We start from the raw sequence: 19,177 nt of genomic DNA on the forward strand, positions 1-19,177 counted from the left end.
ATCCAGGTGGTCTCCCTATACTGTAGATGTAGTTGAAATGCTAACAGTCGTGTAGGACTAGTCCTCACCCAGTAGTCACAGCATTATCTTCAGATGTCAAACTAGGTAAAGAGGCTACGCCAGCCTAGTTGTGAAGGCGCCACCATGCCCTTTGACTAGACTCTCTATATCTCTCTCGAGCCACCCTTTACTGCCCACCGTCCCTCTTCTCCAATCTCCAGCCACCCTACTTTTCCAGCCATCCTTGACCTGTTCCGCCCTCCCCTCCAACATCCCACTGCCCTGTCGCCCCCTGCTTGCCTTCCGCCACCTCCCCATTAAAACAGCAGGTTGTGGCAAAAACAAAAGACTCCAAACAAAACTCCAACTAATGGAAGTTGAAGACTGAGCTATGGGCAGCAAATTTGAATCCTCAATTTTGGGATTATCTTTGTTGAGACCAAGTTCAGAAGTTGGAGCTGATACCTAAGCAGCAGAGCAAACGTCCTTGAATAATGTTCTTGGCAAAGCATGGAGACCTGAAGAGAAGAGCTTCAACGACAGTCTGCAGGAGATGCTCAAAGGTGGCTATAGAGGAAGTTGGGCTTTGTGGATTCTCCGAGGATAGCTTTTTTAAGTGGGAATATTTTGAGATTGGTTGGGAGGTGAAGTTGCAGACGTCATGAATGTAGCTACGCTAAGGCCAAAGAGAAGCAATTAACTCTGCTTGTCTCCTCGTTCAATCCACCTAAGCTCAAGAAACCCTAGCAACCCAGTATTGGAAGAACTCGACCCTCGCATCTGCTTCACTTATTTCTACCAATTTCATTTTCATATTGCTACAATGTTGGCATTAGAGGTCTAGTTTAAGGATTTGACAGCATCGGCAGTTCCAGTTTCTAAAAATTCTATTTCAGTTTTCTATGTTGGTGGAGGATTTTTCTGGATTCTATTGCTCCTACTTCATTTGTTCCGGAATCGAACAGGTTCTCACAGCAAAATGCAGAGAAAAGTTCAGAGACGACAATGGCCTTTCAAGAGGATAAGGAGTAGAATGTAGATTGACATGGGAAAAGTACAAAAACACTTCTATGTTACCAAACGTCAGTCTACCCCCCCACAGAATCACTCCCCGGAACGGAACACGAAAAATCATTTCTAGCTCAAAATCACTCCTGCAGAACAAAATCTTGTCAAACGAAGCCTCGGTCTCACAAAGTTCTCCATCCAAGCTTCTCTGCTAAAGGAAGCATCTCTTTCTTCTATTCGACATGAGCTTCTTCCATGCGCGTGACGCAGGTGCACTGCCTTGGACTGACCCAAACCCATTTGGGTATCCGTGTGAAGATGAACCGGGTCCAACTAGGGCAACAACAGGGTCGGGTTAGGCCGGGCTTTATAGAACCCTAGCCCAACCCTAAGTCCCCTTAGTTGGGCCCAGGATCAACCCGACCCTGACTCAGGGCCAGAAAAATCCAACCTTGACCCGCCCTCAGGGTCGGGTCGGGCTGACGCTGATTGGCCCTGATCATGGGGAGGGGGAAAGAAATGCATGGGCTAGAATAGGCCGGGGAGAACATTATCAAATTTACATAAAATAACACTCTAATAAAATGTGTTATATCACTTATTGTCTTCATATATATTATATTATATAAAAAATTGTGGGTGACATTTAAAGTCTATAATGTATATATTATATCAATATATATTTTATATTATAACTTAAATCAGGGTCGGGGTCGGGCCGGGCCAGGCCAAGCTTGGTCGGGGTCGGGCCGGGCCAGGCCAAGCTTGTCCCGAGGCCTCAACCCTAACCCAACCCTGGCCCGCCCTCAGGGCCAATTATTTCAGCCCAGGCCCTGTTTGGGCTCAAGGCGGGCCAGGGCAGGTTCAGGCCGACAAGGCCAAACTTGCACCCCCTAAGTCCAGCTGGGTCTTTGGGTTCAGTAGGGTATTTAATTTATTTATTTAATAGGGTTTTTATTAGTGAGTTTACCATGTAATTTTCTGTTTTGGTTTTAATAGGTTATTTAGGGGTAGAGTCTATCTCGGATTTTTTTAAGTTATGAGCCCCTTAGAGTTAAGGTTAATTTCAGTTTCAGAGTTTAATTGGGAGTCTTTTTTTTATCTTTAATGTTTAAATACTCTTGTATTCACGTTTTATTTTCAGATTTGATGAATAGAATTTTGAGTTTTGTTTAGTAATACCGGTGAGGTACAATGGCTTAGCCATGGTTGTGTGACCATCTTCTTCTTCTCCCCCCTTCGTCTTGTGCCATTTATTCATCAAATTCGCATATAAGGTTGTAGCCCCTTACAAACTTATACAGGACTGAAAAATAGAAAGGCCTAAACCAATCCTGAACTGATTGGGTAACTTAAGCTAACTAAGAAATTGAAGTAATAAAGAAAGTAGACTAAAATAAGGTTGGACTCTTAGAGACCTATTCCAGCCTTAACTAAAACACTTACCAATTTTTTTTTTATTAAAAAAAAAAAAGAGGACTCTAACTAGACTAACTAATAAAGTAATCCCATAATGAAAATTGAGAATTAAGACCTAAATATAGGCTTATAAAAGAGGCCCATTACATCGATAAACCCAATAATAAAAAGCCTAAGGCCCATAAAACCCAACCATGGGCCAAAATAAAGTCTTCTTATGCCCAATTGTCCCAATTGGACAAATATTATTGTGTAATGTAAGCAAAAAAAAATAATAATGTTTTCTTCCCCAAATTCACTTTTCATAATATGAGATCTTTTCCCGTGTATCCATACAAGTTAATACAAATCCAGTTTATAGTCATTGAGATATACCACAGTATCACTATATTAAACATGGGGCTATAAGGTAAAATGGCAAGCAGAACCATGAGATACTTAACTAGTTATGAGGGATCCAATCATACAAACCAATAAATTTCCAAAATGCATAGCAACATAGAATTTGCAAACCTATGGTCCAGACTGACTTCTGGCTAAGGGTGTAAATCGGTTCGATTACGCGTATTCAGTTCGGTCCAAGGGAGTGCTAGTGCAAACTGAAACCAAACCGAGAACCGATTCAGTTCTGAATCAGTGTACTCAAACTGAACCAGTTCAGTTCACTTTCACTCTGTATCCGCTTCATATTCAGTTCAGTTTCAGTTCCAAGGTACAGTTCATATATTATACTAATATATACTACTAGAATTATATATTAGTATTATAAAATATATTAATATATGGAAAAGGCTCTCTGAGCCTAAGGCGTACACTACGCTTCCCACAGGTATTATTATATTGATTTTTTTAAGGTGAGTGAAATAATGATTAAAAAATGAATGTGAGAGGGTGTAGAATACCCTGCTTGCTCAAAGAACCCTCTCCCATTAATATGTTAATAAAGCCTAGTCTAATTCGGTTCGGGTTCGGTTCAAACCAACTATTCCTAAGATAGAACCGAAATCCAACCGAACCAAATTAAAACTTTTTATTCTATAACCGAAATTGGGCCAAATATATTAGGTTCGTTTGGCTTTTCCGGTTCCCATTTGACACCCTTACTTCTGGCAACGCAAAGCTCTTGCATTGCTCTCCCACCCTCCCACTCAGCTGGATCCACACGTACACTCTCCTAGAAAATAGATGGGAACTTCTCAAGGACTATGGTACATTCAGGCATGGATACCAGGAGAAATGAATGTGCTTGCTGGAGTTGGCAAAGGAGAGTTCCTCAAGAGACCATCTATATGTAGGGTCAAATCTTGCTAATAGAAATCTCCCGTTGAGAGCAAAATGTTCTTCTAAATGCAACTCAAAATGAATTTAACAGCAACTTGACAGTATATAATAAGGTTAATTGAGACATAAGAGAGTAACATTAAAAGATAACTTTCTACATGGTGATTCTTTTCTAATAGGAATCAATAACCAATTTTTCAGAGAGCATCCCTACCTCAGAACTTTGTTAATATCCTCTTCCTCATCTGCGTGTTGCATTGCCGCAATTAGATTTCCACGTTTCAGCTCCCTGAGGGTAAGATGGCCATTCCCTGATCTATTGACATAGTAAAATATTCTGTATATGACAGTTTCGGCTGATCCATCAACAAACCAAGTTCAAGTTATAGTCCATCCAACATAGTAAATTCATGCTTAATGGTGTTAAAGGACAAAAAATACATCTCTAAGTATCAAAACAAGTCGGGCATATTTTATGTGTTAAGTGACAGCAAGATGATATATATGCCACTGCCAGGGTAGGTCAAAAGTAACTGTAAAGAATATATGTTAGAATTACATTATACCAAAATTCTGAGAATATAACTCCATACGAGGCATAAGCATAGTTGTCACGGCATCTAGGCAACCCAAGGCGTTGGAGGGGACCTGAACGCAAGGCGCCTGCCTAAGCAACTAGGGTGACCAAGGTGCCTGAATGCCTAGGCATCACCAAGATGATGCCTTGACAACTATGCAACTTTAATGCTTAGGAGAAGAAATTCCAACACTTCAGCATAAATAATAATAAATAAGTTAAAAACATACAAAGCAAGAAGCTATCTACCTATTAAGGAGGCTCATGGAACGATATAGAGCTAGCAGGTAGAATCTCCAAATGGTCTTTATAGACTTGGAGAAAGCCTATGACAGAGTACCTAGAGATTTAATCCGGTCTGTTCTTGCGAAGAGAGGGGTGTCGAGTAAGAATATAGATGTAATTAGAGATATGTATGAAAGTGTGGTGACTACTGACTAGTGTGAGATCTGTGGGGGGCCAGGGCAAGGAATTCCCAATTACGGTTGGGTTGCATCAAGGATCAGCCCTAAGCCCTTATTTGTTTGCGCTTATCATGGATGAATTAACAAAGCGCATCTAAAATGAGGTACGGTTGTGTATGCTCTTCGCCGATAATATCGTTTTGGTGGATGAGACAAAAGTAGAGATTAATACAAAGTTAGAGTTGTAGAGATCGACCTTGGAATCAAGAGGCTTTAAGATTAGTAGATCAAAGACGGAGTATGTGATGTGTAACTTTAGTCACACTATCATGGATGATGACATAGTGAAAATTGGGGAACGAGAGATACCGCCAAGTGACTGTTTCAGATACCTGGAGTCTATCATACACAAAGAAGGTGACATAGATGATGATGTTTCGCAAAGAATTAAAGTAGGATGGATGAAGTGGAGAGGGGCGTCCGGAGTCCTGTGTGATCGACACATTCCTTTAAAGCTTAAAAGAAAGTTCTACAGGACTATTGTCCACCCAGCTATGATGTATGGGGCGGAATGTTGGGCAGTTAAGAAGTGCCATATAGCGAAGCTATGTGTTACGGAGATGAGAATGTTAAGATGGATGTGCGGAAAAACTAGGAAGGATAAAGTGAGGAACGAACACACTAGAACGGATATGGAAGTCGCCCCGATCAGCGACAAGCTCCGAGAATGTCGCCTGAGGTGGTATGGCCATGTACAACGGAGGTCTGGGGATGCACCAGTAAGGAGAAGTGATCTGATGCCAATTGAGGGAGCTAAAAGAGCTAGGGGCAGGCCTAAAATGACCATAGGTGAGGTTGTGAAGAATGACATGCATAGTCTGAGCCTTGTAACGAGTATGACCTCAAATAGAGCCTATTGGACGACAAGGATCCACGTTATCAACACTATGTAACTGAGATTTAACTGATTTGTTGGGCTATCCTCTTTTCTCTCCTCTTTTCTCTTACTTACATCTTTCACTTTCCATTACTTGCTTTGCTTACCCAATTTCTTTTAAGTTTCTCTTACTTTCCTTTTTTGAGAACCTCAGTTTTTCCGATTTTCCATTGTTTTTGAAGGATCTATGTAGCCGACCCCATTAAGTTGGGATAAGGCTGGGTTGTTGTTGTTGTTGTAAAGACATACAAAGCATACTTGCTGCAAATTTTTTAAATTCAGTGAATCGGAATTACAGTTACACGGCAAACTAGGCTCAATATTCTAATGAGGCTAGCCATGGTTCCTAAACTTGAAATAAGAATGAAAAATATAGGTAAAAGTAAAGCCCGCAGTTTTTAAAGTTAGAATATCCCTACTGAAACTTATCAAGTAAAATATGATCTCCTCCTCCTCCAAGCAGGAATTTTCCAAATTCATTACAATTGGCAGAAAAACAAATATTGTGTGGAACTAAAGTTCTATTTCCACATGCACTTAATATAAGTGAGAAAATGTTTTGCAGGTGACCCACCAAGCCAAGCTTAGCAAGGGTGCCATTGATTTGAGCCATGTGAAGGGTTGACGTTGGATGGACATGGAAGCCTCCAGATTTAACACATTTAATTTTGAAGCTCACCCCAAATGAAAGAGAAACCAACTAACAGACTCTCATAGTGAAGATTAAAAAAGTTCAACATGAGTCTCTTTTTGCCTACATGCTTCAGTTTCTCAGATGCATGATAGATAGATAGTAGGAACCAAAGAAAGAATGAAACAGTATATTAGCAAAATGACATCCCAAAGCTCATTTTAATGAATACTCAGGATATAGACTTTAAACCCCGGTCAACTTAAAAAATTCATTCACCTTTTACACCCAGCTACTTTGAAGCAAAGTAAATAGAGACATAAGCAAACAGCAACGAGAGCCAAATAAAAAAAACATATTGACATAAAATAGTGCAAAAGCACATTGCCTTGATGTCCCTAAGCTTCAGGGCCTACATTAGCACCATGTTAAGTCGTCCTATTCAAAAACTTTGCCTTCCCAACCACAAGTAAACTCCGAAGTTCTCTTACTAATGTTCTCACATTAATTACCTTCACAAAGACCTTGAACACAGATTACAAATATTTTAATTTATTTGTTAGACATGGTCAATGTTTATCCAACAACGCAAAAGGAGACAATTCTTCTTTGAAGATGCCAAAGTTACATGGCCAAGATTGGAAAAGAATGAAGTTTTGGAGTGATTATTGGCATGAATGGAGCATTTGAAGGCTTAGTTGTAAATTTTGCTTTTAGTGGTCATTTTGGTGATTGGTCCGATGCTTCGGGCAAAATCTTCCCAGGGTGTGTAATGCAGATCAGATCCTACAATTGGGCATCAAAGGTTCAATTCTGGCCCATATTTTGAGCCATCGAACTAGCATGTACCTGACCCATAATTTGGGTCACATTCTGCCATCGATTTTGTCCAAAAAAGAGATTAGGACTGCTGATTTAAGGGAGGATTATTTTCCAGATTTGTTAGCTATTGACTTGCCGATTTGTAGGGGATTTTAACAGATCTCGTGGGGGCCTAGGAAGACAGCTATCAACCAACCTTATTTGTTGAAGACTTCCAGAAGATCCCAAGCCAGCTCATGTGATGTAATTTCCAGATGTTGAGGACTATCAACCAGCAGGTTTGGAAAGGATATTGATCAGATTTTTTATGGGATATTAGCTACTGAACAGCCTGTTAGGGGGGGAGATAATGATCAGACTGTGTGATATTAGCTATTGAACAGCCTGTTAGGGGGGGAGATAATGATCAGACTGTGTATTTGTGTGGGCCCCATGACCAGCTAGAAGGGAGATAAAGATTGAAAATTAATAGGCCAAGCGTGGACGAGGATTTGATGACTTTAGTCCTAGATTTTAGGGAAGAGTTATTACTTGTGTATGGATTTTATTAGCTTAGGGATAGATTCTATTTTAATTATATTGCTTATGTAATTAGGACTTCATCTTGCTAATTATGATTGGATTTGTTTGGAATGTTTCTAGAAGAATTAGGATGTTAATATGTTATTGGTTTTATACATAAAGGCAATAGGCTGGACAGAATAGCCAATGAATTTAAGAAAAGAGATTTTTGGTTTTAAAACCATGTTATGTTATAACTTGTAAGAAAAAATGGGGAGGGTGAAATACCTATACAGCTATACATGTAAGGGGTGAGAGGCCCAAGGGAGCGAGTGAGAGACTGAATCCTATTAATCCATCTTCTTCTACCTTCTATATTCTTTTTTTCTTTTTTTTTGAATCCTGTATTGGCATTCTATTCTGGAAATTATTGATCTATCAAAGACCAATCAAAGGGAACCATCCTGCCGGAATTTCGTCAGATTAGTGAAGGATTATTCTGCTGGAACTGCTGATCAATAGAATAATCATAACAGGGGTTGCAATTTGTCTTAAAAAAGTTTCTTGCTGAGATCTTTCCTGGGGTTAGGTCATTCAGGACCCAGCCTTACATTTATGTGACGAGCGGTGTGTACAGGACCCAGGTACATATTCACCACGGCATGCTGATCCGCAATTACTACCGATTCCAACTTCATGTTCCCAAGTTGCAGAGAACAATCCGAACTGAGGCAATCTTTCTGGATTAGCTGTGCCTTACAGCCTTGCTTCCCATTGTAATTGCCATTGTAGCACGAGTATCACAAAAATGAAATATTACGGCATTCCAAAGAAATGTCCTTCATGGGGCCACATCAAATCAACCACCACCATTCAATTTCCAGTGCTTCTTCTTAATTTTTTTAATTATGCTTCTTGGCAACAAAGAAATTTTAACAACATACCAGATCAGCATCAAGTAAAATAACATACCATTATGGCATTATTCTCTTGGATTCCAACAACAGCATCAAGTAAAATTCAAGGAATATATCATGCTACATCAAATTGGTAGTGCATCATAAGAAACAGCCAACTGCTTAATAACATACCATATCTTTCCTGAAACTCAGGAGTGCTTTGTAAGAATTCCAACCCTGGATGAGTTGCCAAAAGTTCTCGCAGGACAGGTTTGAAATCATCCTGCAGCCGAGATATAGAGATTTAACATATCAAAGAGAACCTCAGACAAAAAATAAATATTAGTGGGGACAACTACTCAACTCCACAGTGATTTAATCATTGACCAAGATCATGCTCTATGCTACTGAGTCTTACAAAAAAAAATGAGAAATACAAGTACATAAGATGTCAGAGAATCAGGGAACATACCTGAGTGAGGTACATATGATCTGGTTGTTTTAAAATTGTAAATATTTGTGTTGCTAAATCCATTGTCATCATGTTACTATTGACCCAATAATCAACAAAGGCATCCCTACAGAAATATTAAGGAATGACCGAAGCTTAATCAGCATTATTAGTCATTCTAAGAAGAATCAATCACTATGTAACAATTTTGGAGGTAAGCTCCATGTTTGTCTTAGGTAAATTCATTGGAAATACTGAAAACGGAGTCATGTTCATCATCTCATGGACTTCAAACTGACAATTGTAACAATTTCACGAAGTTCATACCTTGTTACAGCCTGAGTGCAATTAGAATCAATCTTTTTGAAAAGAGCAGTGGAGAAAAATGATGGTAGCTTGCAGATTTCTTTCATTACTGCTTTAAATTCTGGAATAATAAACAGAAGCAAACCCCCTTATCAGCAAGAGAAGAGAAAATTCTACTAATGGAAAACAATTCATATCATAATGCACTTAAACAAAAGATAGTGGTTATACATCGGCTATTGCATTTTAGAGAAGTCCTTGGAAGCTGGCGTATCTGATTCAGAGAGCTAGTTCTTATGCAATCAGGGGAACATCTCATTTTATTGGCATCCCAAAAGTGCTAACTCCTTGGCAGATGCTCTAGCTTGAATGGGGTGGGGAGAGAGTTTATAAACATCGGGCAAGTACTAGCATTATGATGTGAGGACAATAGAGATGATAAAAGGGTTCCACTGGGGTGGGATATGTATATCTTGTTTTGTTCAGTATATTTATGTAATTTACAAACAATGTAAAGCCTTCTTGGCCATGCATTCAATAAAATTTTGTTACTGTACAAAAAATAACCAAAAGATGGGAGAAAAGCAGTCATTATAAAGCCTAAAATGTGCAACTCACCATGAACTTGCAGTCCATCCATGTGACCATAAAAAAATTGATTGATTCTAGACATAATCTGCTCTTTCAGCTCATTTGGTGGAGGGCGGCCATTTTGAAAGTAAAACTGCAAGTATTTAAGGCGCTCTATATAAATATTCATTTTAAAACATCATAATATGCAAGCTTCATAGACAAAATCATAGAAGCAACTGATATTGTCAGGTGAAAAATAAGGAAGCACTTATCGCCATATGATAATGTAAAAATAATCAGAAGCTAATCATTACTTGAGGAATGACTTCCTTCACTGGTTCACTGACTATTTTTAGAGGAGAACCAAAAAAAGAAGGACCAGGTCTCTGTTTCATAACACGAGGAGAACCAGCAGTGCTTCTCGGTGAAAGTGGAGGTGCACTGCCAGCAGGAAACATCGAAGGCAATGAATTGCTTGCAGTGGCATTTGCTGTCGTCGAGTTACCAGGGACATTTATCAAAGCACCTGCCTTTGCATCATCAAGCAAAGATTTTACCTGCATGTAAGTTACAAGAAAGAGAAACTTGTTATTCAGAAAATTTTCAAACAACACAATCAACAACCTATCCCAACTATAATGGTTTGCCTTCATCCAGTAAATTATTTGAAGGAACCATCAAACCTTTCTGATGTCCAATCCAATATATATTTATTAACAATTGGAATATCGCTATTTTCTTCTACATTATTTTAATATAATACGGAAAACACAAATCTTATTTTCAAGTCCATACCAGGTAGGTTCTACCTGAAATGTACATGCAAGAAATGGATAGAAAAATGAAACTAGAAAATACAAAAGAACGAGATGCAAGAAAATTACATGTGGAACAAATTCAACATTTCAGATAGGTATAGAACCAATGGAGCCAAGAGCCTCCCAACAAGTTAATCAACTCAACTCAGCCTTATCCCAACTAAATGGGTTCGGCTACATGGATCCTCTGTCTCCAATCAACTTTATTCAAAGCCATAGCATGTCTTTTCTCACCTCGTCTCCTAGACTCATATTAGGCCTGCCCCTCGCTCTTTTAGCTCCTCCAATCGGAATCATATCACTCCTCCTTACCAGTTACCAATGCATTCAAAAGGTCTCCATTCCAAATGTCCACGCCACCTCAAATGACTTTCTAAATTTATCATGTATCACAGCTATTCCTAAATTAGTTCTAATTTGTTACCTTCTTTTATCATTTCTGGTCTTATCACTCATTCATCTCAATATACTCATTTCAGCTGTACTTAGATTAGAGAGTAATATGACCATTAAATAAGTATTCCTCCCCATCAAAAAAATTTAGAAGATTATAAAAGTAAAGAAGGGATCTGAGAGCTGCAAATAATTTCATTTCACTTTCTGGCTGCTAACTCGATGCCTCCCTAAATACACAGAAAAAGGAAAATAAGTTTTTTACACAGACCCTACATGTCACATAGTGTTTCACTTCATCGATGACAAATCGGACAAGAATTCCATTCTTCGAAACACTTAAAATATAATATTCACCTTATAAATCAGAAGTCACCTACCCTGCTACGTAATAAATGCATTTCCAGACAATAATTTTAGACTTTCTCAACTAAACTCAATATCCCAACTGATTGGAGTCGGTTACATGAATCATGTGCCTCCAATTGCACCCCACCCAGGGCCATAACTATGAATTTTAAGGGTTCAGAAATAAAAGGGGTTTGGATAAAGGGTCTTTCCTGGCTTCCAACATGATCAAAAAGGTGTTGGGTAAATTATAAAACCAGATCATCAGGCCCACCAAACCTTTATAGCAGTTGTTGGCACAAAATTGCAGATTGCTACAACGTAACACCAATGATATTATAGTTCCAGCAATTGAATGTTTCCAGATTTTGAATGGAAAACTCTTGTTTCAACCTACAATCCCATCCAACTACACCCAGCCAGCATCTATTAAGGTCCCATTTCCGTACCAACTCAATATATGCTTATGGGACTCTATGTATTAACGATCGGAAATCGTCGACGTATTTGTGCAAGTTGCTAGGCTCAGAGCAGCTTTATCCCTGTCTGGCTTAAGTTGCCAACCCAATCACATGCCATGTGGTGTCAAATGGAACCATCAGGAGATAAAAGAATGATTTTCCTCTCTTTTTATCTATATAATATACTCCATATTGTATCGATCAAGGAAAAACTACACTCTATATTGTTTCCCAAATTGTGATAACTGACGGGTTTTCAGATCAGTCTCCAGCAATGAATTGTTCAGCAGTATCCAGTAAGGATGATCAGTAGAAGAATGCATCACCTCACATGGCATATGAAGGAGTAAAGCAGGTGTTCGCACTCAAGTGAAATGTCAACATTCTCAAGCAAAGTGAGAGTGAGCAGTTGGAGTTCCTTTGCAGAAATGGAAGGAGCACATAATTGTTACTATGGGCAGATAGGAGGAACATGTTGGGATTTTAGTGGGCACCAGGTAAATGAAACTCATCCATCCTTCAACAGACAAAACCCATGAAATTAACATATTAAATGGTCTATGGAGAGATGAATAGTATCTTACATCAAGAAATCCTTCAATCTGGTAGTAATATGCGCAGCCAACACTAGGCCAATGATAGGAACCATGGAATATCTTTTCTATACGATGTCATTACACTATTCAAATTAGTTAACACAGTCACAGTTTAACCCCGCACTCATCACCAGTGGATTTCCAATCCTCTTTGAATCATTTCATCTCATCACCAATAGTGATCAACATATAATATAAGTCAATTTAAGAGGAGATAAAGAGACGAAGAGAAAGAAAATATAGACTATCTAAAATCTATAGCTCAAGCACCACAAGAAAATGAAGGCATTGCACAGAACATCATAAAAGAACCAAAAACGAGGAAGATGCATGGAAATTCTTTATCTGCGAATGATGCCAGGGAAAATACCAGTCGACAGGTGTCTGGAAGTGAAAGCCACTGTGAGAACAACTCTTCAGCAATGTGAGGGTTCGATTTAAGCGCCAAAGGAGACACCTCCGGTAGCTGTAACAATTCGATGTCGAGGGCAGCGACATCCCCGACGAGTTCCATATCCATCGTAACAAAATTTATCTCATAAACACCAAAACCGGTATCCCAAACCCTAGATCTCACCACCACCACCTTTCAAAATCAAAAATGCAGAAGTCTACAAATAAAAAAGCTGAACTTTATTCTCGAGTTCAGCAACAACACGTGAAAACCATACATATCCCCAGACAATTCAAATGTTTTTGCTTCATCGCCCGTAAGATATCCGCATCCATGATTCAAATTCTTACCCGAACAATACTTCGAAACGATAGACAATCAACTCCAACACTACAAATAACCTTAGATCTTCACAGCTTCGGAAAAACCTTCATCTACGATTTTGCTGCGATGCGTCGTATATAAAAAAACACGGAACTTGAATTCTTTGTTGGAAACACCGGGATGGATTAACAGAGATGAAGCGACGAGGAGAAGAAGAAAAGAAGATGAAAACCTGAAAAAAGTTTTTCAGAGATCGGATGCGATATCACAGGGCTCTTGCCGTTTATTTGCGGATAATTAGGACATCGAAACCCTTGTAACCAGGGAGTAAGAGAGATGAAATACCCATCAAAAACAGGTGACACTAACCCACACTCTTATAACAGTATATAACAACTACTGAAACTGCTCGAGAAATGGGTCACAGACATACACACATATACACACCATTGTACTTGTATACGATAAAAATACGTATACTTATACCGTATTTTCCACGTGGATATTTGCAAAAGGTGATGTCATAAGTGTCATAATTCTCTACCGGTGCATTCTAGTGTTCAGCTTTCCTCCGTTCCTTTCCCCTTTCTCTCTCCCTCTCTCTCCCTCTCTCTCTTCCCCCGTTGTTCAATTGAAACTTAAAAAAGATAAGGGTGTGTATGATTTTTGGATCGGGATCGTCTACGGCTTGCTGCCCGTAGTGGCCATAGCAGCGTACTACTGAGGTGCGATGCAATGACCACCTTACCCCTGTTCATTAGTGCGCCGCTCTGGCCGCCATGGGCAGGCAAGCCATAGACGATCTGGATACATGATTTTTCTGCACAAAGAAGTTCCCAATTCTCACTATACATTTGTGATAGTGATGGCCATTGTCTTTTTACAAAAGCCTTTAAAATAAATTTATTCATCGACCAGTGAAATACTCACGAGCTGATCATTCCTTGTATGAGCATCACTATATACTCGTAAGGGGTTAATACAATTAAGACGAGATATTCACTCGAGTATTTCCTAAAGTTATGAACTATATAATTCATTGCATTGGAATAATTCTAAGGCCAAATGTTCTCTGTGCAGCAACGCAGGCTGCACTCAGACACATGAGGGTGCATGAAATTATCACCCTGCCCCCCTAAATGGATAGCCCATGTGTTTGGACGCAGCCTGCGCTGCTGCACAGAGAACTTCTGCCCTAATTTTAAATATAGTTTCTCCCCTTTTCTTCTCTTATACTTTTTATGACAAATGTATGTTTAGATCTTATACTAATACGATCGCATCAGTATTTATTGGTCAATACAATGATTAAAAAAATCAAACCAAACTTTAATTATGTGATCGTAATAATTTCTATTGCTATTTAATTTTCACATTTAAGTCACTCGATCTAAATTCATTAATGAATTAAGCAAAACACTACAAAATTAGATTGTGCCTCATAAATAACGTAAAACACATAGTCTCAGAGATATTTGTTTCAAGTGTTACTTGTAAATAACTCATACAAATACAATTGGAATTATTGTTTCATTATGATAGCTAAAGAGTCAAAAATATTTCAAAGCACAAGAAGTATACAAATGATAAAGCTTGTTATATGGCAAATACTTATCATTCTATCTCTTTCTTTTTTTTCGTATTTAGTATGCTTTCTTATTTGGAGGGGGCTGCTTATTTAATATTTATGTAATTGCGATGAAAATATATTAAATTTGTTGTTAATGCAACACTATTATATTGGCCCAGGATCTTTCCTCTTTTGTGATGTCGATATTATTACATTAAATTCTACCTATTGACAAGCAGGCACACCTGGAATTTTGCGGACGGGTTAATCAAAAATTCTTTTGTTTATTTTTTAAATCGAATGGAATTAGTCAAGTGCCAAACACATTGGTTTGAAAAAAAAAACTGAGAGAGTATATACCAAAACATAGATGACTAAATAGTACAGGGATGCATGAACATACATGAGATGTCTATTATTGAATCCTAAAATGGAAATTGGCATTTGGCCAATCCAAAATATTTTATAGATATCTAATAGTTAGAATTGCTACAACACTTTTCCACATGGCATAACTAAAATTGTAGCACCTCATAAATAACATAAAAGATACAATCTAAGTGATATTTGTTTCAAGTGTTACTTGTAAATGACTATCCAAAAACACAAAAGCGTTACTTATAAATAACTCATGCAATACAATTGGAAATATTGTTTCACTGTGACAATAAAAAATTAAAAAAGATTTCAAAGCACATGCAAGTTTACGAATGATGAAGTTGGTTATACGGCAAATACTTATTAATCTATTTATTTTTTGTATTTAGTATGCTTTCTTATTTTGGAAGGGTGCTCATTAAATATTTTTAATTGTGATGAAAAGAATATAAAACTTGATTGTAAATGCAACACTATATGGGCACATGATCTCTACCCTTGGCAATGTAGATTAGACAAGACTTTACCTATTGACAGCCTGAAATCTTGTGGACAAATAAATCTTGAAGTCCTCTATTAATTTTTCATGTTTTAACCCAAATAGAATTGGTGAGGTGATAAACACATAGATTTGAAAAAAATATAGGAGAGTGCATACCAAAACATAGACGATAGAAAAGTACAAGGATATATGGACATACATGAGATTATATTATTAAATTTTTTTTGTTAAAATTATATTATTGAATCATAACATAAAAATTGGCATTTGACTAATCCATAACATTTTATAGATACTAGTGGTTAGAATTGCCACGACACTTTTCCACATGACATGGCTAGTTATACAAAGTAGCTAATTCTTTAGTTTGCACAGAGTGAAAAAACCTTCTGCCACACTATATTACTTTCTCACTTATTTTTTTTATTAAATGTTTATAGCATCTTCAATCATCCAATACATATGTTAATAGTTATTTAATCCTTACAAAGAAAGCTGATGATATAAACCATTATGATGTTTCCTCAAGCGTCACTATGTTATTTCATAAAGGACTAAAGTAATAAATTGGAAAGGGACATCCACGCCATAATGTTTGGAATTCCAAAATCAACAACAAATGTGGCAATATTATGAACGCTAAAATCAGTAGCATGCAAATACTTAAAGAACGAGAAATGATTGATACAATGCCAGTTATACGCACCCTATTATTATTTTGACTCTGACGTCCCGGATCATGTGGATCCCTTTGTATTTGCATCGTGAGCCACTTCCTTTTGTGCATCCATTGGGTTGGCATGAGAAATGCCAATATACACGTACAACATGTTGATTCCTCCCCCTTGAAAGAAATGACATAGTTTTTTATTTTTAGAAAATTGTACAAGTTGCTATTACTAGTGCAATAGTTTTATTCATGGTGCATTTCGATATTTATTTTGATAGCATGAAAATGATCGAATTAGATACTCAATTACATTATTTTGTTGCATTTAATGTCTCCTTCATTTGAAAACAAAAATTCTGCGAGTCCTTATGGCGGTTTCATTTAAAAAATTATGAAAATTTTCATTCATAGATTGTTACTTAGGGATATTATTAACAAACAATCCGAAAAAATGCTGTAACCATGTTCCGTTTGGTCGCAATTACAACCTACTATGAATTGTTCAATTAACAAAATATATTGAAAATCTAATGCACGTCATCATATTACTTTCTCTAATTTAATTTTATTCTTAATATGAGAAGATACTCTCAGTCATGGGTTGTACGTGAAAACTATCAATAGTAGAGTGATCGATTGTAAATAACACTAACATTGTTAGCTAAGAGGGTATTCACCTAATCACATATTACCTTGTGAAAGAAAAAACAAAATGAATTATAAAACCAACATCATTATGGCCACTGCAACATTTGAAAATTGAAAACAATGTGAAAACAAAAAATGGAATCATAAGTGCTCTACCTTTTACGGGTTTTTTTTTTGTTGGTAAAGAAGTGCTCTACCTTTTACCTTGAATTCCTAACATATGCACCCTATTTATTTATTTTGTTTAAAGGCTTGGGGATTGGAGAGAACTTAATTCATCTATTATGGAAATATTAGCCATGATTTGCATCTTAACTCCATATATTCATATCATATTTTTTCCTTGTATGAAGTGTTAAGTGCATGATTTCCATTTATCATCCTGACCACCAATATGCCCCACAATGTTATTATCAAGGGTTTTTATGAAAATTATTCCACCATGTTGCATAACATGTGTTATTTTAACAAATGGAATAAATGTGATGTGTGTTTAATTTAGTAATCACAACAATGCCACCAAGGTAAAACACCATGCTTAACAAATCGATGACAATGAATTGGTGTTGGCTTCAAAAAGCACTATATTTAATAATTTATGGAAACATGATAATCTATAGTTACTATTTTTTGGTACTAGTCACTCTATAAGTCTTAAATTGTGAAAACATAAAAAAAATACATAGTTGCATATAAATGAGTTTCGATATTATTAATAAAAATAAAATTAAAATGCAGCCAATGAGAGTTTTTCTACACTTTCCAAAGAATTGAGTGAATAGACGATTCTAAGTCACCCTATTCCCTCTCTCACTAAATGTTCTCTATGATTCTTTAACTCCCATTCCCTCCATTACCTTTTGTTTATGTCATTTAGTATATTTTATATAAAATCAATATTAGAACTTATAAATAATCTTAACTTTCAAATCCAAAATTTTACCTTTAGAGGATCATACTTCGTGAATGATAACAACATATGTTTTTCTCCTCCCCTATTTAAAAACACCATTATAGTGATCTCTCTCTCTCAAAAAGTTTTTGTTTTGCATTAGCATTCTAATCATTCCCATGAATTGTAGGGTTTGCTCCTACTATTGACACAAAACATCAAACTTGTATGGACAATGTTAGATAGACAACTAAGACAATGAACCACTCATTGTTTTCTTTTTTATGCCAGCCACAATCACTTGCAGTAAGTTTCATGAGAAGGCAAGCGAAAATCCTAACATTGTACGGTATTATATTTCAATCCATAAGAAAATTAAACTATTATTGAAAACCAAGAAAAATTTCTTGATCGCAAGTATTCATTAGGACATTTGAAGAAGGATGCATAACTGGGTTGCATTGAGAACAACTTATGCGATGGACCTATACAAAATAATATCTAATGAAATTACAAAATTATGGACATAATTTATGCAAGCACATAGTATGTTTTAGTGAAAGCATTGAGGTTTGATGTTGGTCAGGTAACGGTTGGAGTTATAATTTAATTTTCTTGGGTAATAAATAAAATAAAAATGATACATCACAAAAGACAACAACAAGGGGGGGGGGTTCAAACAATCTGAAATGTCAAAAAAGTAAAGCTTGAGTAGCAAATTCATGGATCTTACAAACATTTTGGACTAATTTCAACTTGTCGAACAGTTTGAGCCTATAAATTATTATTATTATTATTATTATTTTTCCGCCGGGGGGGGGAGTGTGAGTCCGGTATGTTTGAGGGGGGTGCGGGGGACGTATGTACCTAAATGTGATTTTCAATTGCATTCTCTTTTACTATACTTGTAGAAAAAATGTAGAAAGAAATTAGTTTTCGTTGTATAATTTAAGGAAAAAGGTGACATAATATACGTAAAGGTGCATCATTTGGAAACCCCAATAATTGCTGGTGATTTACTTGATCAACAAGTATGGCATCATGCTATTTATGTACAGAAAAGGTTCTCTAAGCCACTAGGGTAAAGTATACTAGTACTTCTCTCTCTCTTTTCTCCTCATACAAAATGTCTTCACTACCCTTTAATGTATGATACCATTCTACCGTACTTCATAGGTGGGCTTCTCTATTCTTCTTACTCAAATTTATCAAAAAAAAAAAACTCAAAGAACCTTGGATAATTTTCCAATCATTTGATTTTAGGGTTAAATACAAGTATCCCCCTAAAATGCACCCAATATTCCTCGTACCCCCCTAAGATTCTGACAATTCCACAATTTCACGTACCACCTCTATTTTACCCCATGCCATAAA

General features: G+C 37.0%; 1 protein-coding gene across 2 annotated transcripts in view; it reads right to left on the minus strand.

Moving 5' to 3' along the window:
- Positions 1-13,512, minus strand: part of LOC122642437 (serine/threonine protein phosphatase 2A regulatory subunit B''beta-like) — a 43,902-nt gene extending 30,390 nt beyond the window's left edge. For both annotated transcript variants that reach the window (XM_043835910.1, XM_043835911.1), the window contains exons 1-7: positions 12,796-13,512; positions 10,124-10,366; positions 9,855-9,960; positions 9,258-9,357; positions 8,952-9,057; positions 8,672-8,762; positions 3,923-4,064 (exon numbers count right to left, since the gene is read on the minus strand). In XM_043835910.1, coding sequence (XP_043691845.1) covers positions 3,923-4,064; positions 8,672-8,762; positions 8,952-9,057; positions 9,258-9,357; positions 9,855-9,960; positions 10,124-10,366; positions 12,796-12,945 — 938 coding nt within the window. In that variant the 5' untranslated portion in view covers positions 12,946-13,512. The remainder of the gene's footprint in view (positions 1-3,922; positions 4,065-8,671; positions 8,763-8,951; positions 9,058-9,257; positions 9,358-9,854; positions 9,961-10,123; positions 10,367-12,795) is intronic.
- Between the last annotated feature and the right edge of the window lie 5,665 nt (positions 13,513-19,177).

Source organism: Telopea speciosissima, chromosome 10 (genome assembly GCF_018873765.1).
Source record: "Telopea speciosissima isolate NSW1024214 ecotype Mountain lineage chromosome 10, Tspe_v1, whole genome shotgun sequence".
NCBI lineage: Eukaryota > Viridiplantae > Streptophyta > Magnoliopsida > Proteales > Proteaceae > Telopea > Telopea speciosissima.